This window comes from Silene latifolia, chromosome Y (genome assembly GCF_048544455.1).
Source record: "Silene latifolia isolate original U9 population chromosome Y, ASM4854445v1, whole genome shotgun sequence".
In the NCBI taxonomy this organism is placed as follows: domain Eukaryota; kingdom Viridiplantae; phylum Streptophyta; class Magnoliopsida; order Caryophyllales; family Caryophyllaceae; genus Silene; species Silene latifolia.
In genome coordinates, this window is record NC_133538.1 from 238,519,543 (window position 1) to 238,547,248 (window position 27,706).

The 27,706-nt window shown below is 36.1% G+C and overlaps 1 protein-coding gene across 1 annotated transcript; it reads right to left on the bottom strand.

Annotated features, from left to right (window-relative positions):
* Positions 1–22,990: 22,990 nt before the first annotated feature.
* Positions 22,991–23,638, bottom strand: LOC141630315 (uncharacterized). Its single transcript, XM_074443153.1, has 2 exons — positions 23,242–23,638; positions 22,991–23,130 (listed from the first exon to the last, which is right to left on the bottom strand). The coding sequence occupies exons 1-2, from the start codon at positions 23,636–23,638 to the stop codon at positions 22,991–22,993; spliced, it is 537 nt and encodes a 178-aa protein (XP_074299254.1).
* Positions 23,639–27,706: the final 4,068 nt, after the last annotated feature.

The window sequence follows — 27,706 nt, forward strand, 5'->3', positions numbered from 1 at the left end:
TTGATGAAGAGTTGTCAATTCTCCAATAATAACCCAATAATCTTCAATTACCCAATAATAAACTTGAATAATAAACATGAACAATAATTAAGGAAAGATTAATGTGTAATTTTGTGGAAAGATTGAGATTAATCTATTCTAATCTACTCCTAATCTATTCTAAGAGGATTTTCTAATGTGGAAACTTGGTTAAGAGAGCTTGGTCCCTTTGATTATTACAAATGGGGTATTCATAGTAGGGATTAGGTGCACAAACTAGGGTTACTAAGGGCTTAAATGACGATTAAGTCCTTGAGGAATCGCTCCTCTCAAGAAAAGATGCGGGTGTCCTTTTAGTTAGTCTTTCAAAAATATGCGCATCCCGAGCGTCTAGGCAGTAGGGACGGTTGGCGCTGGAGAGCAATCCGAGCGGCCAAGGGGTCGGGACGCTCGTCCTGTAGCAAGGGGAGACGGGCGGATCAAGCACGGGACACTCGGATCTTAAGGCATTATTCTTCTTCATTCTTGCCTGTCAAACAATCCGAGCGTCTTTGAAGGGGAGACGCTCGTCCTGCAGGAGACGAGCGGATTGGGTCTCGGGACGCTCGTCCTGGCGGACAGCTTCTTTGTTTGAGCTCGGATTGTAAAACGGACGTCATTTTCTCATCCGGACTCCTATTGGAGTGATTTAAATACCTAGATCACTTGATTTTTCGATGCCATTTCATCTAGCATACTTTCAGGGCCAAAGGAGTAACTCTAAGTTCAGTTCCGAGCAATTTCTTCTTGCAATGACTTCCTTCTCCTCATCCTTGCTTCTAAGCCTATGAGCCTTCTATATACTCTTTATTCCTACATACTTGGTCATCATTCTTGCCTCCTCTTCATACTAGTCCATCCAATATCATCAAAAAGCTTCCAAATATGCAAGGGAGACGGGAATTTCCGCCTAATTATCTTCCTTTCTACAAAACATACGAAATGCACTAGGAAAGCAAAATAGAAAGCATTTGACGGATAAAATGGCTATGGAATGTTATAATATTATGCAAAATAGGCTCAATTAGGGGACTAAATATCCCCAAACCAAACCTTTACTCGTCCTGAGTAAAGAGGTGACAAAAACTAGGACCCTTATTCAAACTAACCTACTAACATAGCCGATGTGACACAGTTATCGGGTGTCACTCCGCCCCTTCAACTCACAACAAGACAACCATGAGTTAGGATGCCTTCTTGCAAGGCAAGGTGGGTCTTGCCAAAATGGGGACACATCCAAGCATTAAAGCACACAAAAACAAGTAATGGATGCATCTACAAAAGTATAGCCACTTTCCTCATCTAAGTGGCGGAAATTATCTAAAGGGGAAGCAATTCAAGGGTACACACTCCTTCATAGATATGGTTTCTTCAAACTACTAGGCCTAGAAAGATACCAATAAATCACCTCCAAGTTGTGTCAAGCTAGGGTACCTTTGTCCACAATCGTTAAATGCTTTTGTCAAGAATAGACTCCCTATGGTGTTAGAAACACTGGAGGATCGCGGAATTCCCCTTCTTGCCTAGACAAGAAGAAGGGTCGTCCCCTCTCTACCATGCACAAAAATGGATACGATGGATAAAGGGATCGACAGTATTTGAGTTTCATTTGGGAGTTTGCTTTTTTTGTTGTTTTTCCCCTGAATTTCTTGTGGTATTTGACATTTGAGAACTCTTTCTTTTTGCAATTTCTTTTGATGTTTGGCATTTCAATACTTGACAACTTTCAACTTTTTTTTGCATTTTCTTTTGAACATTTTCAAAGTCACCCCATTTGTAGTGAGTATTTGAAGCATAGGAGTTTTCATTTTTGCTCCTCTTTTCATTTGATGCAATTTATGCAAACTTCATTTTTTTTTCACTTTTCATTTCATTTCTTAAACTCAAATTTGAACAATTTTTTATGCCCATTCCCTTTTTGGTGACAAAATATATGGTGGAACATGGATGAATGATGGTTGGATGGTTTCAAGGGTCACCTTGGAATAAACGGTAGCCATGGAGTTATTACACCACAAGGTACTTTTGACTAGGCCTTAATCCATGGGTCAAAGGATACTAGCATGACACATCCTAGGGTATTTTACAAGTATTCTAACAAGCAAAGTCTTAAGAAGAAAAAACATCTACTATGGCCTACATACACTTGTCAAGCTTCCCAAGTAGACGGTTTCACAAAAGTTTTCCTAAATGAAACTATATGCCATGATGCAACTAACATTTATAAATCCTAATGCATATGCTTCTACCAGCTAATATGCCAAATAACCTAAATGCATGTCCTAAATTCACATTGTTTCATACCGCATCAATCAAAATAAAGCCACATAGTCATTAACATAAAGAGGAAAAAGGAGATTGGAAAGATCATACCATGCGGTCTTCCATATCCTCATGTCTTGGATGTGGCATAGTCGATCAATGTGAAAAGGATAAACAAACACAATATATACAAACAATATATACAAGACTACACTACAAAGGAAATGAACATGTTTTTTTATTTTTCAAATTTTCAAAATTTTTGTCGGTTTTGTCTTTCTGAAATTAAGAGATATTTTTGTGATTTTTCGAAATTTTTCAATTTTTATGCATTTTTGGAATATAAATTCACATCCCCCACTTTATTTTGGACATTCTCCTCAATGTACATGTAGGAGTAGGAATAAAAAGGAAATACATGTTTTTGATTTTTTTTGATTTTTTTTTTTTGAAATAAAGTACAAATGCAATGATATGATATGAATGAATTCATACTCTAACTAAATGCAATTCTATATGACATATATAACAAATGAATGCAATCTAAACTATATTATATGATGCATGTTTTCTATTAAACTATGGTCACCTATGATCAAACCTCCCCAAACCAATTTAAACACTATTTCTAGTGTAGAAAAGGATAGGATTGGTCATTAGTGGTTATGCATGAATTCTAGTCTATATGCAATTATTTTACATGAATCATATGGAATATAATACAATGCAAATTATACTATATGAAATAGCTAATGCAAATGCAAATGCAATATGAAATATAACACAAATGAAAGTGAAGGCTAAATTAAATGTAATGCACTATACAAAAGAGAGGGAGAGAAGAGTATCATACAAATGGAGGTGGTGAGGTAGGCATCTCTCACTCGCCATCATCATATTGGTGGTAGCCATACCTACTAGAGCTTCCTCCTTGGTCATACCCTCCTCCTTGACCAGAGTATCCTCCACCTTGACCATCAAAGTTCCCGGCTTGGTTCCCTTGATTAGGGAACAAAAGATGTGGTTGATCCCAAGATGGTCGAGGGCCATTAGGGTCGATATACCCTTGTTGTGCCATTTGGTATTACTGAGGATAAATGGCCATGTAGTTATCGACCCGCCCATTGTGTACTCCGAGATCAACCTTCTTCATAAGGTTCATCAAGTCATGCAAGTCCGGAGCATTGGGGATTTGTGGTGTGAATGGCGTATGAGGAGTAGGGTATGGTGGGATTGGCACATAGGATGGCAGGGGAATGGGCCTTGCCGGTATCCTATGAGGTTGTGGAGGTTGGCGGGGTACTTCTTCTCTTTGAGGGGGGTTGGCGAGAATTTGGATGTCGAGAAGGTAGCTCGTCCTAGGTGAATACGGGCTCAACCTTGGGTCGGTACTGGGTATATTCCACCCCTAAAGAACAATAGAGGAGCACCCTTTTGTGAACGATTCTACACTCCCATTTTGAGTGTAGGCACACCACCGGTGGTGCTTGAAGACGGTGTCCTCATCAATCAAAGTACTACCATCAAGAGGTATATAAGTCCCATGGGTGTTGAACCCGGGACAAAGGTAGTTTTCCAAGATAGTAATAAGACCTCCCATCACGAAGGTCTTAAGTTGGGAGTTCCCTTGAGAGAAATCATAGAATCTCTTAAGCATCTCTAGGGGGATATTGAAGTTCTACCTCCTTGTCCCCCGGACATTTAGATGGGACTCAAGGAATGTCAAATCTAGGAGAGTGCATCTATCTTGCTCATATCTCCCATTAATGGTGCCGACTACGAAACGTTCGGTGATCCGAATCACCGGGTGTTCAATAGCAAAGGTTTAGCATTGTTTTTGGTGAATGAAATCCCTCCCGGAAATAGCCTTCCATAATAGGTCCACATCAAAGTCGGAGGGTTTGTTGATGTTGTTTGTTGGTACAATAAGACCAAAAAATTGAGCAAATTGGTCAAGTGATAGGCTATGGTCAAGGTTGCACAACCGGAACTCCATACCAACATTGTTCCTTGTGTTCGAAACAATACGAAGGCTAGTCAAAAATTCCAAGGTAAGGCTAAGGACATTTCGGTTTGGTACCTTATACCTAGGATTTCTAACACCCTAGTGTCAATAAACTGAGTCAGTTCGTAATGCTTACCTAGAAACTTGACGAACTTAGTACGGTGGCCATCGGATGTGAAGAGTACCTCCGAAAAGTACTCGAGTTGATCCACCCCTCCTTTTATCACGGGATGAAAGTTTCTTTGTACCATAATTTGTTAAGGGGATGAAGAAGATGAGCCCTTGTGTTTCTTCGTAGCGGCTTCAACAAGCTTCTTGGCTTTTCCCTTGAGGTTCATCATTTTTGATTTGGGAAAGTTAGGGTTTGGTTGGCTTTTGTTGTGAAGGGGGTGTTTGGAGATGAAAATGAGTGGATTCTGTTTAGATAAGATGCGGAAATGAGGGATGGTGGGGGTATTTTTATAGAAAAGAGGGGTAGGACGAGCGGCTGAGGGTCGGGCTCGGGCAGATTAGTTGAGGTAAGTGAAGGAATCCGAGCGTCTTTATGGTCGGGACGGGCGTCTTGCTGCATTTGGTCTGAGCTTCTCAGCAAAAATTCCGCTCGGATTTCGTTCGAGGGATCTTGATTCAGCTACGAAGGAGAAAAGACGAGCGTGCCAAGCTTTGGGACGAGCGGCTGAATTGAGACGAGTGTCTTTTCCAGAATCCGCTCGGATTCCAGCCTAGCGTGAAAATTTTCTTCAGGTGTCCAACAAGACGAGCGTCCCACTGATAAGATGGGCGTCTTACTCTGGACGGGCGTCTTCCTTGTTAATCCGCTCGGATTTCAAGTCAGCGCCTAAAAGTACCCTGAGGACGGCTGAGGACGAGCGTCCCTCACTGCTTTTCAAACTTTTCTTCCTTTTCTATTCAAGATCGTACCCTTGCACCCTTTTGTCATTCCTCCTTATCTTTTTCTGAAATTTTGCTCAATTAAATATGTAAGGGAACTCTCTCTCACTACTGTCATGCAAGAAATTATAGATAAAATTGCTAAAATGTAAAATTTTATACAAGACAAGGGTTCAAGGAATATATTACAAATGGTGGTTTGAGATAGGACTCCACCAAACTAGTTCAAATTGTAGTAATTCTTGTCCATAGAGCTCAAGGCTATTAGAAGGAGATCGAAAGCTTCTGAACAAGCTCCAAATAAGCATAAGTATGGTTTGCTTAACTTCAAGACGAAGCTTGGCCAAGAAATTTTGTCATTCATTCTTGTTTTCTTCCTTTTCTTGGCACTTGAATAATTGCGATGCTTTAAACCGATTAGCCCATGATTCTTGTTAGCGTAAGGTAGGAAGTATGGTTCATGGTTGTCCGGAGACTTCCACTCACTACCTTTTTCTTCGACATTGGTGATGATGATAGCATTTGAATGTATCAATCCTTCAAGAGTAGAAGGAGAATTCTCATAACCTTGATGACCGGATACCTTAAGAGTTGATGTTGTGGGTGCCAAATTTCCACAATTAGCTTCATGTGCAAGTTTCTTTTTGAGCTTTTCCATCAAATATCCTTTGTATGATGCTTTGACCTTTTGAAGAAGGTCCACCATATCATCTCCGACAATCATTGGCTCCATGGTGGGTGCTAAGTAGTCTTCATAGGCAATAGGGAAGGGACATTCATCTTTCTCACGGAAGCATACCTCAAACTTCTCAAGAATAGGCTCCTCAAGCAAGGTTATATTAGAAGTCCATTCTTCTCCCCAATTCCAAAGGTCTTCGTAAGACATGTATTTCTTCATAGGCCTTTTTTTATGGTCTTGTTATCATTACTATCTTCATATGAATCATAAATGGGCGCTTCATTCAATTCTTTCTCCAACATCTCAAAGTTCACATCAAAAGACACACCCTCATACTCACAAAGGCTAAGAGTATTTGGCTTACTCATCCTCATGTCTTCTTCATCAAATATCACACTTTCATACTCACAAGAGCTCAAAGAGGTTGGCTCTTCCCACTTCTCATTTTCCATGTCAAAGGTTACTACTTCAAATTCACATTCATGATCAATGTTTAAGGATTGGTGGGGACTGGTTTCTTGGGATTCTTTCATTTGGGCAATTTGGATCTCCAATTCCTCATCTTGGGCAACAATGCCTTAAAGAACATTGTCCCTCTTTTGGCTCTCCTCTATCATTTGTTTGAAGAAGTTTTGTTGATCTCCCATCATTTGGAGTCATATTTTGAATAGGTTCCTCTTCTTTTTGTGGGTGGGTGTGAAAGTGGTTGTATTGTGGCAATTGAAAGTCATTATGAAGTGGGTATTGGGTGGGTGGTTGTTGTGGATATTGGATGTGGTTATTTTGGTGGGAAAAATTAGGGTAGTGGTTAGGATTTCCATTGTACAAATAGTAAGGTAGGTTTGTGTTGACTTGCTTCTTAAACTCCCCATACCCATAGTCATACTCAAAAGATCCACCACATATTCCGTGTACCAAGTCTTGAGCCATCATAGCTAAGACAAGGAAACAACTACAAGTATGGAAACTACACAAAAACGGTAAGAACAATCCTTGAGGAACAAGTTCCTCAAGGTGAAAGCACAATTAAAATAGAAAAACAAGTAAGAACTTAATCACATAGCACCATCCATGGTAACGGCGCCATTTTTTACGTGAGCGTGTCGTTGTACACCCAATCAAAACATATTTATATTCTCAACAAACAACTAGTTAGTGGTTAAGTCGAGGTCGATCCATGGGATGGTGTGTTTTGGGTTCTAAGTCTATCTATCTAAATTTATGCTAGTGTCACAATTGATGGGGTTTGTAGTTGTGTTCTACACAAATGGAAGCAATAAAGTAAATAAAGGTGTAAACAAGTAATAAAGGGGACTAGGATATCATGGGGTCATAGGGGATTCATGGGAGTTGATCATACGAACATGTTTACAAAGTTGCAAGCTATTAGTGTTGTAGAGGAACCGAATTGGTTTATATCTTACGGTTCTTAGGAAGAGTTGGGTTCCGGAGCTGAATCGATTAGACTGTACAACACCTACAAGTAGACTTACTTTCCTCCTAATCACTTCTATGCATGGTCTAACAAGACTCGAGTTGGTTTATATCTTACAAGTTAAGTTGAGTAGATAAGAGATGAGTAAAAATGCAAGGATTCATAGGCTTAGCATTTCATCAAACATAACATGTGCATAGGTTGATATTACACCAAGCAAGCAAACTAATTATGAAAACATATTAGATTAAGCATGATTAATTCCCATGTTTATTTCCCCTAATTACCCACTAATCCTAGCTAAATGACTACTCACTTATTATCATGGTAGACATTTCATTAATGGTGTCAATCATCACAACAAGTGTAAACATAATAAGAGAATGAGAAAATAAATAATAAAGAGTAAAGAGTAAAGAAATTATACCAAACTTGAGATGAACAAATGGAAAGTAAAGAACAGTAGATGAAAACTTGATTGATTGATGAAGAGTTGTCAATTCTCCAATAATAACCCAATAATCTTCAATTACCCAATAATAAACTTGAATAATAAACATAAACAATAATTAAGGAAAGATTAATGTGTAATTTTGTGGAAAGATTGAGATTAATCTATTCTAATCTACTCCTAATCTATTCTAAGAGTATTTTCTAATGTGGAAACTTGGTTAAGAGAGCTTGGTCCCTTTGATTATTACAAATGGGGTATTCATAGTAGGGATTAGGTGCACAAACTAGGGTTACTAAGGGCTTAAATGACGATTAAGTCCTTGAGGAATCGCTCCTCTCAAGAAAAGATGCGGTTGTCCTTTTAGCTAGTCTTTCAAAAATATGCGCATCCCGAGCGTCTAGGCCGTAGGGACGGTTGGCGCTGGAGAGCAATCCGAGCGGCCAAGGGGTCGGGACGCTCGTCCTGTAGCAAGGGGAGACGAGCGGATCAAGCACGGGACACTCGGATCTTAAGGCATTGTTCTTCTTCATTCTTGCCTGTCAAACAATCCGAGCGTCTTTGAAGGGGAGACGCTCGTCCAGCAGGAGACGAGCGGATTGGGTAACGGGGCCGCTCGTCCTGGCTGACAGCTTCTTTGTTTGAGCTCGGATTGTAAAACGGGCGTCATTTTCTCATCTGGACTCCTATTGGAGTGATTCAAAAGCCTAGATCACTTGATTTTTCGATGCCGTTTCATGTAGCATACTTTCAGAGTTAAAGGAGAAACTCTAGGTTTAGTTCCGAGCAATTTCTTCTTGCAATGACTTCCTTCTCCTCATCCTTTCTTTTAAGCCTATGAGCCTTCTATATACTCTTTATTCCTACATACTTGGTCATCATTCTTGCCTCCTCTTCATACTAGTCCATCCAATATCTTCAAAAAGCTTCCAAATATGCACGGGAGATAGGAATTTCTGCCTAATTATCTTCCTTTCTACAAAACATACGAACTGCACTAGGAAAGCAAAATAGAAAGCATTAAACGGATAAAATGGCTATGGAATGTTATAATAGTATGCAAAATAGGCTCAATTTGGGGACTAAATGTGCTCAAATATTGGTCACATCACAACCGCATCTTGATGCGCTAGGGTTATTTCTCGGGCCTATCTCTCAATCCACTGAAGAACACCTTGCCTCCCATGAAACATGCCAAGGTCCCCAACATCCCGTTCGGGCTAGGCCATGAGCCAACCGATGAAGACATCTAGGTAATGGGTCTCCAAGTACGGAAGCGCAAAAAGTAAGGAGTCATCCTCCACCTCTATCACTTGACTCTCAATGGCCACTTCATCCCCGAGGGTGAGTCCGAGCTTTAAAACGGCTTTCATGAACCAATCTATGACCCCGTAACAAAGGTTAAGCACCCGTGTGTAGAAGTCTTTCATGACTGCAACTTCATCCCCGATAACACCAAAGATGCGTCGACCAAATCTGAATTAACCCCTTGCCTAGACGGGCAAGTCGTGAGTCTCCTCTTCGGAGAAGACAACATTAACCACCTCGACTCTGTGGACATCATCAACATCGCTCTCAAAGACAACCAGTTCAATCCCACTGCCTTAATCTCTGATGTCGACCCAGAGAAAGCTACCCAAGGCTAGAGGATGACTGTCAAGTGGACCGATCGTCAAGGCCGCATTCTTAAGATCACAACTGGAGAAGGCCCTACGCTCAAAGAGGGAAGTGAAGACGAGTCTAAGTCCGAGTCTGATGATAAACTTGAGTCAGAGTCTGTCTTAATTCCTAGCACTCCTGATGTCCCAGTGAAAGTCCATTTTCCCAGCCAGTAGTGGAGGAGTGGCCAGGTAAGTCATTAATTCTTGGAAGGTTGTTTCATGTTCAGGCATCCATTTGAACGACTTGTTCTTGTTAGGATTCATTTATCTCATTAGTATACATATTCATAATGAATTAATTTATTTGGTCATAAAATAAATACAAGATCTTATGCATGCAAACATTAAACAAAGTAGAGAAGAAATCATCACTTCTTACATTGGCGATTCGGATTTTGGGCACCAACAAGATCTCCTACTTGTTAGTTCTTGAGCTTTCCAACAATGGATGAACAAAGGTTCAAATTAGAACCTCTCCCAAAAGCTTATACCCAAGGAACACCCTTAATGACTAATATTATTATGAGCTAGTAATAATACTAATCTTACATAAAATTTGGACACAAAATATTGATTTTGTTCTCCTCTATTTCGGTGAAGAGGAGAGGATTTTGTGTGTATTTCTTACTCTAAAATATTTCACAAATGTAGAGAATTAATCAATATTTTCTTACATTAGAAAATAGATGATAAAGTAGTGAATAATTATAGAGGAAAACCCTTGGCATCACTCATGCAAAAACCGATTGGAGAGGCGGAGTATTTGAGACCAATGCATGCAAAAGTTGCTCTTCTCAAAAGCAATAGGGTTGCATGGCTATGAGTAGAGTATAATTATTGTATTTCCAATTAAAATAAACAACACAATATAAACTCTCATACTCCCTCCATTTTCGGCACACACACATAAAATGAGAGGTCCATTTTATTTTGTCATTTGTCAATTTTATCATGTGTCATATGTTACATGACATGTTACACTATAATGTATTTTTAACATATTAAAAATCAACATATTAATAAAATATGTCACATACAAAATTTAACTAGTAATTCTTGATTACTTGTTCCAAAATGGTTTATCGAATTTTAAATTTCAACAACTTGAATTTATAATAAATTATTAATCCGTTTCAATTGTTTTGTAAACAATAATTTAATCTAAGTAATAAAACAATTCGATTACTTAGACCGTATCTAATTTAATCAAATTACAATGAGACACGTTAATTTTACTCACAAAATCATCCGTCAATTTTAAGCAATTTAATTAACTCGTATCGTCATACGATTAATTAAATAATCAATTAAGAGTATTTCCCTATAGGTATGACCTAAGGGGATCAACTGATCACCACCGTCGCACGACAAGAATTTCAAACTCTAGTCAGCCAATCATTATCGATATGTGTGGACCAGTTGATTGTAAAATGTTACTTCCCACATGTATTCTTAAACATGAGATTTAAACATGTGATCATTATGATCGACAGTTGTGATCGCATTGTTGTCGGAGAACACTTATTCCAACAATCTCCCACTTGTCCTCGACAAGTGTGCATCACCAATTCTCTTGACCTATTACTATCTCCCACACAATTCAAGGTGTCTTTCGGGTTGTACTTGCAAGTGATCATATCGAGAGTGGTTTCCTCGATCTCAAGAATAACTGATTGACCGGAATTATCTACCATAGATACCTTTCGAGTGTGGCCACGCATTTCCAGTTCATTACTCCTCGAGTGGCCATGAGATATTGTTTTAACCCTGACAAGGGGTGGACAATTCCTATCGCACTATTCCCTTTGACTAGCCACAACCATCATAACCCAAAATATGCCCATTTGACCCCATTCACGAAGGTTGGAGTAACATAAATCAAAGTTAATCTGAAAATGTGCCATCTTAGACGAATAGTCTTTAGTTAAAAGAATCGACTCATTAGAATACTATAGTAGCTCTCGTCACGACTAGGCTATATAAATTTGCCAGAACTCTATAAGCGGTCATAAGGCCCGACAAAGTGTTCGTAACAGTCTACCTATGTGATTGACTAGTCATCTCACATGACTCTATGGCACTTGAACTTGCCATCAATCGCATCACACTCTAGTCACTTCAAGACGTCACCTCATATAAGTGATTGTGGGCGAATACTATGTTAATCCGGGTTCACTTTAACGGGGCTCAATTGTCTATACAACCGTTTCGATGTAACAAGGTATAAAGAAAAGATAAAAGACAAATGCGATTATGAACAAAATAACACTTTTATTTTATTTCAAAATCTAACACAAACTTGGTACACGTTTAAGACCCACGGACACCATATGTCCATTGTGTTTAGCCTACGATAAAGGCTTGGTGAGCGGATCAGCTATGTTATCATCCGTCCCAACCTTACATATCGCAATTTCCTTTCTTTCAATGAAATCTCTAATTACATGATATTTTCTAAGTACATGTCTAGATCTATTACTAGACTTTGGCTCTTTGACTTGGAAGATCGTTCCACTATTATCACAATAGAGAGTGATGGGATCGTTAGCGGTAGGTACTACTCTTAGACCTTCCGTGAATTGCCTGATCCATACAGCTTCCTTGGCAGCTTCTGATGCTGCAATGTACTCAGCCTCCGTTGTTGAATCCGCGGTCACAGCTTCCTTGAAGCTTCTCCAGCTAACAACACCACCATTGAGCATGAAAACAAAACCAGCTTGTGATTTCATGTCATCTCTATCCGTTTGAAAACTTGAGTCCGTGTAACCATTAACACGGAGCTCGGTGTCTCCTCCAAACACTAAGATAGAATCCTTAGTTCTTCTCAAGTACGTAAGGATGTTCTTGACGGCTATCGAGTGACTATCACCTGGATTTCCTTGATATCTACTCGTCATGCTCAAGGCATACGAGACATCAGGACGTGTGCATATCATGGCGTACATGATTGATCCAACGGCGGGAGCATAAGTGATCAACTTCATGCGTTCAATATCATGGGGTTCGGTGGGCGATTGAGACTTGCTCAATATTGTCCCACTTACCATAGGTACCAATCCCCTTTTGGATTTATCCATGCTGAAACGTCGAAGAATCTTATCAACATAAGATTCTTGACTTAGTGCCAATATCCTCTTGGATCTATCTCTATGGATCCGGATACCTAATATGAGTTGTGCCTCTCCTAAATCCTTCATTTGGAAGTGGTTACCTAACCACTTTTTAACAGAAGACAACATCGGAATGTCATTTCCAATGTGTAGTATGTCATCGACATACAAGATTAGGAACACAACATTTCTCCCACTAAATTTCATGTACAAACATGGTTCCTCAACACTTCGAGTGAAACCATTCTCTTTTATCACATGATCGAATTGATGATTCCAACTTCTTGATGCTTGCTTAAGTCCATAAATGGATATCTTAAGTTTGCATACTTTGTTAGAATTTTAAGAATCAACAAAACCCTCGGATTGTATCATGTACACCTCCTCTTCTAAATTCCCATTTAGAAAAGCGGTTTTAACATCCATTTGCCATATTTCATAATCATGAAATGCGCCAATCGCTAACAAAATCCGTATGGATCTTAGCATGGCTACGGGGCAAAGGTTTTATCATAATGAAGACCTTGGACTTGGGTAAATTCTTTTGCCACTAGCCTAGCTTTGTAGACATCATCATGTCCTTCTATGCCATTTTTTACCTTGAAAATCCATTTACATTGAAGAGGTCTTGCCCCTTCAAGCATATCCACCAAGTTCCAAACTTGGTTTTCATGCATAGAATCCATCTCGGACTTCATGGCTTCATACCATAAGGAGGAATTGGGAATAGAGATTGCGGCTTTGTAGGTGGCAGGCTCGTCACTTTCTAAAAGCAACACATTGAGTGTTCCATCTTTTTTGATAATTCCAACATACCGATCGGGATGGCAAGAAACTCGGCCTGTTCTTCTAAGGGGAGGATGGACAACCGCGCTAGACGATGAAGGAACATATTCTTGCGTCTCTACCTCGGTTTGTGGCTGTTGAACTTCATCAAGTTCAAAATTTCTCCCACTCTGTCTCTTAGAAATAAATTCTCTTTCTAAGAAGACAGCCTTGCAAGACACAAACACTTTGTTCTCTTGAGGTTTATAGAAGTGATAACCTCTTAAGGCGGTAGAATATCATACAAAGATGCATTTTTCAGATCGTGGGGCTCGCTTGTTGTCATTTTTAACTTTGACATAAGCATCACAACCCCAAATTTTCAAATAGGATAGAACTGGAACTTTTCCTCTCCATATATCATATGGAGTCTTTTCGGTTGCTTTGGTAGGACTAATGTTCAAAGATTTTATTGCGGTTTGGATCGCAAATCCCCAAAACGAGTTTGGTAGCTCAGTTTGACTCATCATTGATCGGACCATATCAAGTAGGGTTCAATTTCTCCTTTCGGCAAAACCATTGAGTTGTGGTGTTCCGGGTGGAGATAGTTGTGATATTATGCCACAACCTTTCAAGTGTGAATCGAATTCATGGCTAAGATATTCTCCACCACGATCGGATCGTAGTGCTTTTACCTTTTTGTTCAATTGGTTCTCTACTTCATTTTGAAATTCCTTAAATTTCTCAAAAGCTTCACTCTTATGCTTCATTAAATAGATATACCCATATCTACTCAAGTCGTCGGTGAAGGTTATGAAGTAGTCATAATTTCCTCGAGCGGTGATACTCACTAGTAGAAAAAGTCTCATTGACATCGTTTATTTTACCCTATTTACATCGCTTTTGTGGCGATGTTTCTGGGGACGACGTATTTAGTATTTTTAGCTAAACATCGGTTGTAAAACCGATGTTAATAAACTCTTATTACATCGGTTCCTATGTAAAACCGATGTTAATAGCATCATATTTACATCGGTTTTGGTCCAAAACCGATGTAAATATCACCTTATTTACATCGGTTCTATACCAAACCGATGTAAATATGATTAGATTAACTTCGTTTATTTTCTGAAACTGATGTAAAAAGTTCGATTAATTCATTTGGGAAAATTGTTTCAATAATTTACCGGCCATAATTAAATGCTCCATAATATACAGCAGCTCACCAAGTAAAACCAGTAAATCAATCGATAACAATACAAACAACCTAGGAAACTACAGGTTCCAACAATTCAAACAAAAAGCATCTTTTATACAAAAAAAATATCATATTACAATTCCGTCTACCCTACAATCTCCTACGACACAAAACGTGGAATGTTTTCAATTACAATTTAATTTCTAACGACATCTAAACCAATTATATTATTACATTAGATGTTTTTTAAACAATAAAGTGACCAAAGCTCTCGAACCTCGTTAATTTGTGTTGTTGTCATTTCTTTTTTTGTACCTGAAAACACACAACAACAACAAAAATAGAGGATAATGGTTAAAAAAATGCAAATGGTACAAGAAACTAAAAACTGCTTGAGAGAATAGATCGAGATATCTTTTCTACGTCGTCCTATGATGATGCGTAGTTTACGGTAATATCATACATCCACTTCATAACATAATAACCACACTCATGACTCTCTAGGCGTTTAGGCAGAATGCATAATAATCATACATGATACATACAGTGATAATTGAAGCGACTTAATAACACAACATAAAACTAGTCATGCTGGATACAGTTACACATACATGCCAAATTATAAGTCCTTGAAAACTTTATTAAACTTGATTTCAAGTAGCTTGAGGCCAAGAGGCTCTGCCTATTTGAAATGAAACTGAAAAGGAAGGTACTCTAAGTTACATACTCGAACACGTAAAGTAAAGAGCAAATGCACAAAAGTGATACCGTTCACAGGCTATCAGACAGCTCCCTATAAACAACCAACGGAATATCAATATTCTATTATATTTCAATGATATGAACAATCAAAGAGCAATTGTACTGGACTGACGAAATGACATCAGTCACAAAGAGAGAAAATCCACAAGGTAACAAGGACTACATGAATGGGCAATCGGTTATGACTTATGAAAAAGCAAATGCATCTAATCTTATTAAAAGAAGTCCAGAAATGTTAAAAGTGACCTACAAATCACGTCTGCAGTATCATTGGCATAAATTTGATTGCTCGACCAACAGTCCAAGAACATGTTGATTTCATTCGTTCAGCTAACTCCAAAGTGTACCATATACGGAGTATGGAGTATGTGATATCCCACATTATTGAGAAGTTCCCATTATTAATTTATCTTGACTTTAATAGCTAAACGAGTTGACAAACTGTATTTTAAATGCATATTTTTTTACCTTTGTCACCGATTCCTAACAATATGGTGACTAAGGTAAAGAAAGTAAAAGCCAACTGAATGCATGCTACATGACTAGGATCAATTTTTTTGCTAAGCTAGTTGTTTACCTTTTTGTTCTGGGTGCTATCTTAATAAAATTTAAATAACTAGTTCAATGAGAGGGGGTATGTGTTGAAGAGAAATACCTTCACAGCATGCAAACTTGCAAATTCCAGGCTGCCCATAGTTGCAGGAAAGCTGTCGGAATTAAAAATAATATCGAACCCCCCCCCATAGATGGAGTACCTTCAAAGTTCCGAAATATATGCTTGAAAGTATGTTCAAGATGTTACGACAAATCATAACTCCAAAATAACTCTACAAGCATATGCATGGTATAAACTGACAGTCAGCGACGAGTAAGAATTCAACAATCCCGCGGTTATTAGTTAGGTTCAAGTGGACACTACTAGCCATAATCAAATACCTCAAGGACATTTTTCCCTCTGAAGCGCAATCGCCCATCACAGATCTCATGATTAAAGGCAATTAAAGGATCAATTGAGCTATCCCAAAATTTGCAGGACCCTGAAAAAAAAATATTTCACATGTAACAGGAACTTGTAAGCTTTAAGTGGAAAGATGCTTGAAACAAGAAGAAGCATTTATAAAAATAATGACAAAAGACTATTTGTGCAATAACCTACCATCAACTAAGCCCTGATCCTATTTTAAGCATCATGTGATCATAATCCTCCATTTTTATTTAATCTTTAGAGATACTTAAGAGTATAATCAGAGTACTTGTTAGTTTGATATGCCAATGCTACGTTATATGCATTATTTGTGTGTACAATTGTACATAAACAGTATATTGCAACACTATCACATACCACCGCGCTTACTTAAACTACTATGTCAGACAGCCTATGAGAGCATATCACAAAACGAATGTCCGTGTTCGTATCGAATTAGGCAACCATAACTCAGAAACCGTCACACCACTGCATTTCTAAGCTAAACAATAACAAATTTATTGCTCACAATCTCATATACAATCAAAGTGATCAAAAAACCCAAATCAAAATTCAACGAAAACCTAAAAAAATCAACATCAAAAATAACTCAATCTTATAAAATCAAATTAAATAACAAATTAAATCACCTCACAAAGATAAGGAGAATCAACGCCATTAGAAGTAAGAGAATCAATCGAAAGATTAGAATGAGCAAGCCTATGAGATCGTCGGCGATCATCACGACCGTAAATCGCGAGCTCATCTTCATAACCATCATCATCGTCGTCATTGTGTACATCGAGTGCCATCATATTTAGGTTTTCTTCAAATTCGCAATTGAACATAATTAATTTTTTTTTGCTTGTAGAGAAGAAGTTGTAGCGTTGAACCTGTGGTCGTGGCCGGCCTGGTGTGAAGAAGAGGGTGCCGACAGGTTGTGCGTGAGGTTTCCGTGAAAGGCGACTACATGTTGTGAGAGTTTTGCATAGGGTTTCTGTGAAAATTAGAGAAGGGAGGCAACTTAAGGGTTAGTTTTGCTTATTACGTGTTCTTATGTAAACCATATGTAATTTTGTGACATCGGTTCATTAATTAAATGATGCAATATAAAAATCTTCTATTTAAATAGACATCGGTTTCATCATAATCGATGCAACCTAAAATAAATTAACATCGGTTTTCAAATAACTGATGCTAACAATTGATGTAACTGATAAAAATAAAATGATTAACATCATTTTTTTTTAAAATCGATGTTAACAACTTTATTATTAGTGATTACATCATTTTTATTAATAACTGATGTAATTAGGGCGATGTCAATGTCACTTTTTCTACTAGTGACTCATTGGTCCACACACATCGGTATGTATGAGTCCCAATAGTTCACTAGCTCGTGGTCCTTTACCGCTGAAAGGATTACGAGTCATTTTGCCAAGAAGGCAATATTCGCATGTTCCATATGATTGATAATCAAATGGTGTAAACACATTAGTCGAAATTAATCTTTTGATGTGATTCTCGTTTATGTGACCAAATCGACAATGCCAAATGAACGATTCATTTGGATAACTTGATTTGAGTTTCTTTGATTGAATGTTGTAGATGTCATTAGTTCGATTCAAGGTTTCTAAAATGTAAATGACATTAATGGAAGGAGCTTGGCCTATAACCAAGTCATTCCTTGAAATAATACAACGATTGTTTTTAACGACAAAACAAAAAGAGTCCATGTCTAACACGGCGATTGAAATAATGATTTTAGAAAGTGTAGGCACATAAAAACAATTAGGTAAATACAACTCAAATCCATTAGGCAAAGCCAATACATAAGTTCCCTTGGATTTGGCCGCTACTCGAGCTCCATTTCCAAGGCGTAGATCCACATCTCCTTTGCTAAGCCTCTTCATGTCTCTTAGCCCCTGTAAATGATTACAAAGGTGAGAACCACAACCGGTATCCAATACCCATGTCTTAGTGGAAGTATAATTTACATCAATAACATAAATTTCCTTAGGAATTTTACCTTTTGGAACGATGATTCCTTCCCTTATATTTCGCAAATATATAGGACAATTCCTAAGCAAATGTCCCATGCCATAGCAATAATGCCATTTATCTTCAACTTGCTTAAAGTTTTTCCCTTTCTTTCCCTTCTTCTTGAACCTTTTGCCCTTAGAAGCAAGAGCTTGATTGCTTGAGCTTCCACTAGTTTCGGCATCTTTCTCATCAAAAGATAAAGATCCTACAGATCTTATGGGGCGGTCTTCCAGAGACCGGCCCACAAGAGATCTTGTAGTATTAGGTGGTCTAGAAGAAGTGATGAAGTTTAGGTTTCCAGCCGAACCTATCCCAAAATGAAGTTCTCTAGTAGTGTCGAAATCATTGTTGAAGCAAATGTCGTCAAAAACATTGTGGCAAGACTCAATAGTTATTGGTGTAGTAGCGTTTGATGGATTCATTGTAATGAACTACAAGTATGGAGGAAAAGGAAATATTAACATTTGTCTTTTTAATCATACTTGTAAATAATTTAACATGATATGAGCATTTATATAGTGACCTCTACCCAACTATTAAAATGATTCCAAGATCCAAATTCATATCAACGTGGGCACGCTTTGGCGATACAACCCTCATCAATATAACTCGCTGGATTAACTCTTTAATCGATTCTACTTTTAGAACTCTTGGTCGATAAAATTACATTAATAATTATCTTTAGCCCAAAACACATCCGGCTATGGTCGAGAATACTTTTGTTGAGTTCAACCCAAATTTCGAATAAATGTGTCCATGATCCAAATCCACATTAACTTGGGCACGCTTTGGCGATACAACCCTCATCAACATGAATTCAGTGGATAGACATTTATCACCCACTTCCCCTACGTAATAAGGTTTGTACCCCGGTTTGGCCGAGCGCACTCCCTCACGAAATAGGTTTTCATGGTTTCAAATTTTTGGTCAGGCTAAGTCTCAATTGTTTATTTAGCGAGAGGTCATGTCAATTTATTATCTATCACGTTTTAAGTGAACTAAAGCGGTGAACTACGATAATTGTAATTGACACGGTCGATAAACTCGATTTAAAATGCATGTTTAGTTATGGCGATTTAGCGATTCATGCAACATATAAATAAAATGCAAAGCATAAAAATGAAATCCTAGTATGGCCTTCCTAAAATAGTAAATCTAATAAACTATTACAAATGCGGAAACGAACTCCTTTGGTCCCTTGAACTTCGGTCTTGGTATGCATCTCGAGGTAACACCGTCTTCATGGGAAACTACGAGAAATCACAAAATAATAAAATTACATAATTTCCTATTATACATTTGTAATAAAAATTAAATCTATTAAATTACAAAACGGTGATACGAGATCACAATAATTACAACCGAATCGATATTCCCATACATTTCGGGTAATACCAATTAAAAACTAAGACCATACTTAGTAAAATTACATAATTCAAAAATTATATAAAATAAAAAATATGACAATCATAAATAAAATTCAGTATTATAATATGTATGAACATGCTTAATTTTATGCTAAATCGCCTTTTAAGAGCCAATATCGTATATTTTATCGGTTTTTATGGATTTGCGTGATTGTTTTATTAAAATCACAATAATTACATAAATTCATATTTATGTTCCAGTTAATTACCCTAACCATCTTAGGACTCAAAACTTCGTGTTCACTAATATTTGGACAATAACTCAACTTGATTTCTTAATATTGTTCATTATGGACCAAAAATACAAAATTATGCTATAAACTTCAAATTAAATTATAAAAATTTCAAATAATTCCAAAATTTGAAATTTAAACTCATGAAAATTCTGGAAAAAATACTATGACACTCATAATGTTCAAAACTTAGGTTAAATATTTCCAAAAAATATCGAGAAAAACATTGTTGCGGTTTATCGGTTTTAACGAATATGACCATTAAAATATGAGAAAAATTTTTTTCATCAACTTTTCATTTTTAGATCTGAAATATATGATAAAATGCAACATGTGACATTTTTATTTAGTCATAAAATATGTTTTAGCATTATATACTAAATAAAGTCACTATTTATTTAATTTTCACTCAAAAATTCATAAATCATACTAAAGAAGTCCTATAGCTCTAAGATTTTTACAGATACTGAGTAAAAATGCATGTGACAACATATGAAATTTCCATGACTATATTCGAAATATAACTTATATTAACCTAATAAACCCTTTAAATTCGATTTAAGCTTATAAAATCCATATTTCATGCAAAATAACTTAGTTTATCACGAGATTTAACATGCCATCAGTAGATAATATATGTGAAAACATATCCAAAAACCACTTAAAAATTCGAAGTTTAGCTATTTTTCGTCCAAAAATGACATTTTTATCATAAAAATCACATTTTAATGCCAATAATATATAAAATGAACAATAAAATCCATAAATGAACAAAAATATCCCAAATACATTTTAGGACCAGAAACTTTAACATGCAAAGGGATTTCGTGTTATGTCATAATAAACACAAAATTACAAGTTTTATTTGTTAATAAGATTAACTCGGAAAAACAATAAACCGATTTCCATGCAAACAACCTAAGGCTCATGATACCACTTGTTAGGATTAATTAATCTCATTAGTATATATATTCATATATGAATTAATTTATTTGGTCATAAAATAAATACAAGATGTTATGCATGCAAACATAAAACAAAGTAGAGAAGAAATCGTCATTTCTTACATTGGTGATTCGGATTTTGGGCACCAAGAAGATCTCCTACTTGTTAGTTCTTGAGCTTTCCAATAATGGATGAACAAAGGTTCAAATTAGAACCTCTCCCGAAAGCTTATACCCAAGGAACACCCTTAATGACTAATATTATTATGAGCTAGTAATAATACTAATTATAATCTTAATTAAAATTTGGACACAAAATATTGATTTTGTTCTCCTATATTTCGGTTAAGAGGAGAGGATTTTGTGTGTATTTCTTACTCTAAAATATTTCACAAATGTAGAGAATTAATCAATATTTTCTTACACTAGAAAATAGATGATAAAGTAGTGAATAATTATAGAGGAAAACCCTTGGCTTCACTCATGCAAAATCCGGTTGGAGGGGGGGAGTATTTGAGGCCAATGCATGCAAAAGTTGCTCTTCTCAAAAGCAATAGAGTTGCATGCTATGAGTAGAGTATAATTATTGTGTTTCCAATTAAAATAAACAACACAATATAAACTCTCATACTCCCTCCATTTTCGGCACACACACATAAAATGAGAGGTCCATTTTATTTTGTCATTTGTCAATTTTATCATGTGTCACATGTTACATGACATGTTACACTATAATGTATTTTTAACATATTAAAAATCAACATATTAATAAAATATGTCACATATAAAATTTAACTAGTAATTCTTGATTACTTTTACCAAAATGGTTTATCGAATTATAAATTTCAACAACTTGAATTTATAATAAATTATTCAATCTGTTTCAATTGTTTCGTAAACAATAATTTAATCTAAGTAATAAAACAATTTGATTACTTAGATCGTATCTAATTTAATTGAATTACAATGAGACACGTTTATTTTACTCACAAAATCATCCCTCAAATTTAAGCAATTTAATTAACTCGTATCGTCATACGATTAATTAAATAATCAATTAAGAGTATTTCCCTATAGGTATGACCTAAGGGGATCAACTGATCACCACCGTCGCACGACAGTAATGTCAGAATCTAGTCAGCCAATCATTATCGATATGTGTGGACTAGTTGACTGTAAAATATTACTTCCCACATATATTCTTAAACATGAGATTTAAACATGTGATCATTATGATCGACAGTTGTGATCGCATTATTGTCAGAGGAAACTTATTCCAATCGTTCTTCCTGAGAAGGTCATAGAATGATCTGCATCTTTCAGATGATCTGTATATGAATCTGTTCAGGGCTGCAACTCTTCCTGTCAATCTCTGGATATCTTTGACTGACTTAGGAGATTCCAACTCCAGGGGGCTTTTATTTGTTGTGGGCTGGTTTCAATCCCTCTTTTGGTCACCATGTATCCTAAGAATTTGCCTGATGACACTCCAAAGTGGCATTTGGAGGGGTTGAGGTTCATCTTGAATCCTTCTATGATATTGAAGGCTACTTCCAGGCCCTTCACATGATCTTCAGCCTTCTTTTATTTAACCATCATGTCGTCCATGTAGACCTCCATTGTGTCGCCAATTTGGTCATTGAACATCATATTAACCAGGTGTTGGTAGGTTGCCTCTGCATTTTTCAGGCCTAAGGGCATTGCTGTATAGCAATATATGCCTCTTCCCGTGATGAATGTGGTATTTTCCTAGTCAGCTGGACGCATTTTGATTTGGTTGAATCCATTTGAGGCATGCATGAACGTTAGCAGTTCATGCCCAGCTGTAGCATCTACCATTACATCAATGTGAGGGAGTGAGAATGGGTCTTTTAGACAGGCTTTGTTGAGATTTGTGTAGTCTACACAGACTCTCCACTTTGCCATCTTTTTTGCACCACGACCACATTGGACAGCCATTCAGGGTACATTACTTCCCTGATCATTCCCATGTCTAGGAGTTTGTCCACCTCTTCGTTACTGATTGTATTGAGTTCAGGGGCAAACTTTCTCATTTTCTGCTGTACAAGCTTAAAGAAAGTGTCAATATTGAGTTTATGGGGTAATAATACTAGCATCAATGCTAGTCATATCAAAGTGTGATCAAGCAAAACCTTTATACTTATTCTTCAGAAAACTTAATAGTTCTGGTCTGACATTATCAGGGACATCAGATCCCTCCAGTACATACCTGTCTGTGTACTCAGGGTCTAATACTACTTGATTTGTTTCCATTTGGGTTTCTGCCACATAAGTACTCCTAACAAGATACTGTAATTGCTAAACGAGAGACTTACCTACCTTGGAAGGTTTTAATGATTTAGTGTAACATTCCTGGGCAGATTTTTGTTCACCTTTGATGGTTGCTATTCCCCACTCTGTTGGTATTTTGACACACTGATTGTAAGTTGAAGGAATGGCTCTGACATTATGGACCCAAGGTCTACCTAAGACTGCATTGTATGATGAGAGGCAGTTTAGGACTCCAAATATTTCATATGATGAGACTCCTTCAACGTAAGTTGGTAGGTAGATCTCTCGTAGAGTGTTCTTGGTTTCACCAATGAATCCTACCAAGACATTTGACTTCTTTAGAATCTGATTCCCATCGACCTTCATGGCTTTCAGGACATCAAGCATGATTAAATTGACTGAGCTGCCACCATCTACTAGGATTCTCAGGACACGTGCAGTGCCAATTTGCATAGTAATGACCAGGCCATCATGATGGATGTCCGAGATTCCTTGCATATCAGTATCATCAAAAGTAATTTGAGGTAAGTTTCTAGGTTTAAAAGGATATTTCTTTTTGGACTCTCTGGCTATTTTCTTTGCAGCTGAGCTAGTCAGGCCACAAATCTCAGATCCTCCATTGATTAATTTGACTTCATAGATTAGTGGTGCTGGGGGAATATCACGTTGTGGTCTTTCCCGATCCTTTCTTGATCCGCTGTCCTCCCTGTTCTTTGATGGCATTAAATCCTTCATTTAGTCTTTATTTTGCAGGTAAGCAACTTGTCTGCGTAGTGTTGGAGTAGTGTCCTCCACAATAAGTGGGTTTACATATTAAAACTTGTAAAAGGAATATAAGGGATTTATTGATTTATTTGTCAGCTGGTCGTCGTCAATCGGTAATGATTGGTTGACTAGAGTTTGACGTTACTGTCGTGTGAAGGCGGTGATCAGCTGATCCCTTTAAGTCACACCTATAGGATGATGCCCAATTGGAAAAACTAATTATTTGTTTGAGATACAAATTAATTAAATCCTTGTATTAATTGACTTTTAACAAGTCATGTTAATATATTATTTGATGACGAGTTACGAACTCAGGCCAAGGGGATTTATTATTTAATTATTTGATAATTAATTAATAAATGTTAGTTGAAATTTAATAATTAATAGTTAATTAATTAAATTTATACGTTGTGTATATTAGTTTTGATGTAAAGGTTATTAGCTATTTAAATTTACAAGACGTTGTAAAATTAGCTAAATGGGGTAGTATTGACACATTGTATGTTGATAAAATGGTCTCATGATTACTTAATAGTTAATTAGTCATTAGTGGTTAATTTCTATTATTTAACTGTTAAATAATTAAATTAATATTTAATTATGTAAGATAATTAAATATAAGACTTATAAGCATTTGTGGGACAAATGTCAGAAATCGAAATGGACTAAATGGGTGCATTTGGTCTGAAATATAGAAGGTCATTAGAGACCACTATAGTCAACAATTTGGTGGAAAATCAAATGTGATGTTCCTATGAATTGTTTAAATATGAGATCACTATATGTACCCCTTATTACTCATTTGCATGAGTTGATTTTTAGACCAAAAAATCCTCTAAAATTGCTTGCTTGGGCGGTTCATCAAAGGAGAAAAAAGACTTCATTTTTCTTCATTTTCTCCTCATCAAAACTTGATTACTTGTTGATTTTTAAAAGAAAAATATAATTCACAAATAATAATATACATGATATAATATTATTAGTGTAATAATATTACATAATACAAGGTTACTACTACAATTATAAATAGTATTTTAGTAGTTATTTGGGATAATCTTGGGTGCCTCTTAAAGGAGACCATCTCTTTGGAGGTTTTGTGTTCTTGGAAGATCATCCATTGTAGCATAGCTCAAGAACCACAAAGATAGGTGATCTTTGTGGTGTCCATACATTTCCAACATCAATGTAAGGATTTTTCCTCTTAAGATGGTTTTATACCATCTTCTTGTATTTTCTTATGCATGCATGTAGATTTAAACCACTATAAAATTAATTTTTAATTTTGATTTCATAAGATGAGTCTTATTTGGTCTAAATAACTAACAAGTTGTATCAAAGCATTGTTATATACATGCATATAGTCGTAAGACGATTTTAGTAATTTATGAGATAAATTAATAAAATTTGATATTATGCAGTAAAATTAGTTTTATCACATAATATGATCTTGCATGTAAATAATCTGGTCTTAAAATAATATGGGATGAAAATTTGATTTCCGTAATATTTTTCCACTTTTTATGACTTAAATTGGCATAAAATTGATTAAAAATGCATTAAAATTAATTAAGAGTTAATTAAATTATGTTGCATGTTAATTTTATACATAATTATTTAGAAATAACCACATGCATATTCTATTTATGAGAAAAAATAGAAACTTTAAATTAATGTGATTAATGTAGGTAGTTTATTAATTATTATTTGATAAAAATTGGTAAATAATGGTTATTTTGCAAATAAATATTGATTTAAGTTATGGGCTCGAAATTTTTAAATTTTTAGCTCCTGGAAATTGTTCAGAAATGCACAAAATTTTATTTTGAAGTTGTTTCAATTTTTATGGTTTGATTTAGAATTAAATCGTAAAAATTGCCGTTTTTACCGAGTAAATTGTGAAATTGTTTTAAATAAATTTTCAAACCAAAAATTTTCGCATACATGTCATTTTTGGTGTAAGACAATAATGTACACAACTTTAAAATTTTATTTTCCATAAAGTTTCTTATTAAATGGAAATTTTACATAATAATTGTGAATTATTATATATTTTTGTCCTAATTTATGCTTTAATCCCATATAAATTCAAGATAATTAGTGAGAATAATTATTTTAGTATTATACTAGATTAGTATGATTAGTAAATCTTAAAATTGTTTTAAGAATTGATTATGAATTTTTATTGGTAAAAAATTCCGTCAAAGAAAGCTCAAATGATCGTTGTTGGTAAGTTAGACGATTTGGCATGTCATTTTACATAATGCATTTTATTATTCATTTGGATGAATAGTCTTAAGTATTTTAATTATGTAATTTTTCCTAATATGGCCATAGGTAGAAGTTGGTATTTTCCGTAATATAAGGGAACATCGATTTGTTTTGTAATTAATTGCGATTTCGTATCGCCCAATTTGTAATTAATTAATAGTTTTTATTTTAATTTTATTACAAATTGTATAATATGAAATTGTTATGTAATTTCATTTTTAGTAATTAAATGAAGCATCTAAAGACGGAGTTTTCATGAAGACGGTGTTTTCGGAAAGGCATTCTAAATCCTAAAGAAGGAGGCCATTTTATGAAGACTCAAGGGACCAAGGAGTTGGTTTCCGATATGTAATAGTTTTAGTTAATTAGATTAGCTAGGTGGCCATATTAGGACTTGATTTTTTTTAATTTCTAATATGCATTCATGTCAAATCGTCACTACATGTTGTATTTTGTAGTTATCGATTTAATTGTCTAGCATTCACCAGTTTTGTTCACTTAAAAGTGATAGACAATTAAATTGATAAGATCTCTCACTTTTGTTTAAAATTGAGATTAGCCTTACAAAATAATAGCACCTATGAATCCCTTCTTCATTAGACGTAGGTTCGGATCACCGAGGTACACTCTTTTTACGTTGGGTATGTAGGGTAATAAATGTTATTATGCGTAGAAATTGGTTAGACATAACGGAATAAATATGGGTTGAATCGGTCCACCGTGCCCATAATTATTCCTGGGGCTAAAAGATAGATTTTAAGAAAATCCGTCGACCAAGAGTTCTAGTAGTAGAGTCAGTCAAAGTTGTAGACTCACCAACTTTTTATAAATATGGGTTGAATTGGTCCACCGTGCCCGTGTTTATATAAAATTGGATCTTGGAATAATTTATATAATTCAGTGCGAGATCATTATATAAATGGGAACATGTTAAATAGTTTCACAAGTTTTTAGACGATAAAATTTAATCTTTCCTTTCATTTCCTTTGTAGTAATCACGATGACTTCTTCTAGTGACACCGTCACTATAGCTAAAGATTCATGGCTATGTTCTTTTATGGACAAATATGTTTTAAATGGCGATGGTAGTAATTTTAAAGATTGGGAAGAACAACTTCGATTAGCTGCCGCAGGTGATGGCAAATTACGCTACCTTGTTGATCCCTCTCCCCCTTCGCCTAGTACTAGGGACACTGCCAATGTAAGGGAGGCTTATTCTTAATATCAAAAGGAATCCGCTACAATTTAAAATGTTTTGATTTTTTCAATGGATCCTGCTTTACAAAGGCAATGTGTCAAGTTTTGCGATGCACATGAAGTATTCTCGAGGCTTTCTACTATGTTTTCTCAAGCCCCGAGGATAACTCAGTATGACACCGTAGTTTGTTTCGTTGAGGCTAACCTCAAAGATGGTCAACCTGTAAGTTCACACGTACTTAAAATGATTGAGTACGTGGAAACTTTAGAGGGGTTGGTATGCAAGATCCCCGACGAATTTGTGGGGAACCGAGTGCTCAACTCTCTCTCTCTCTC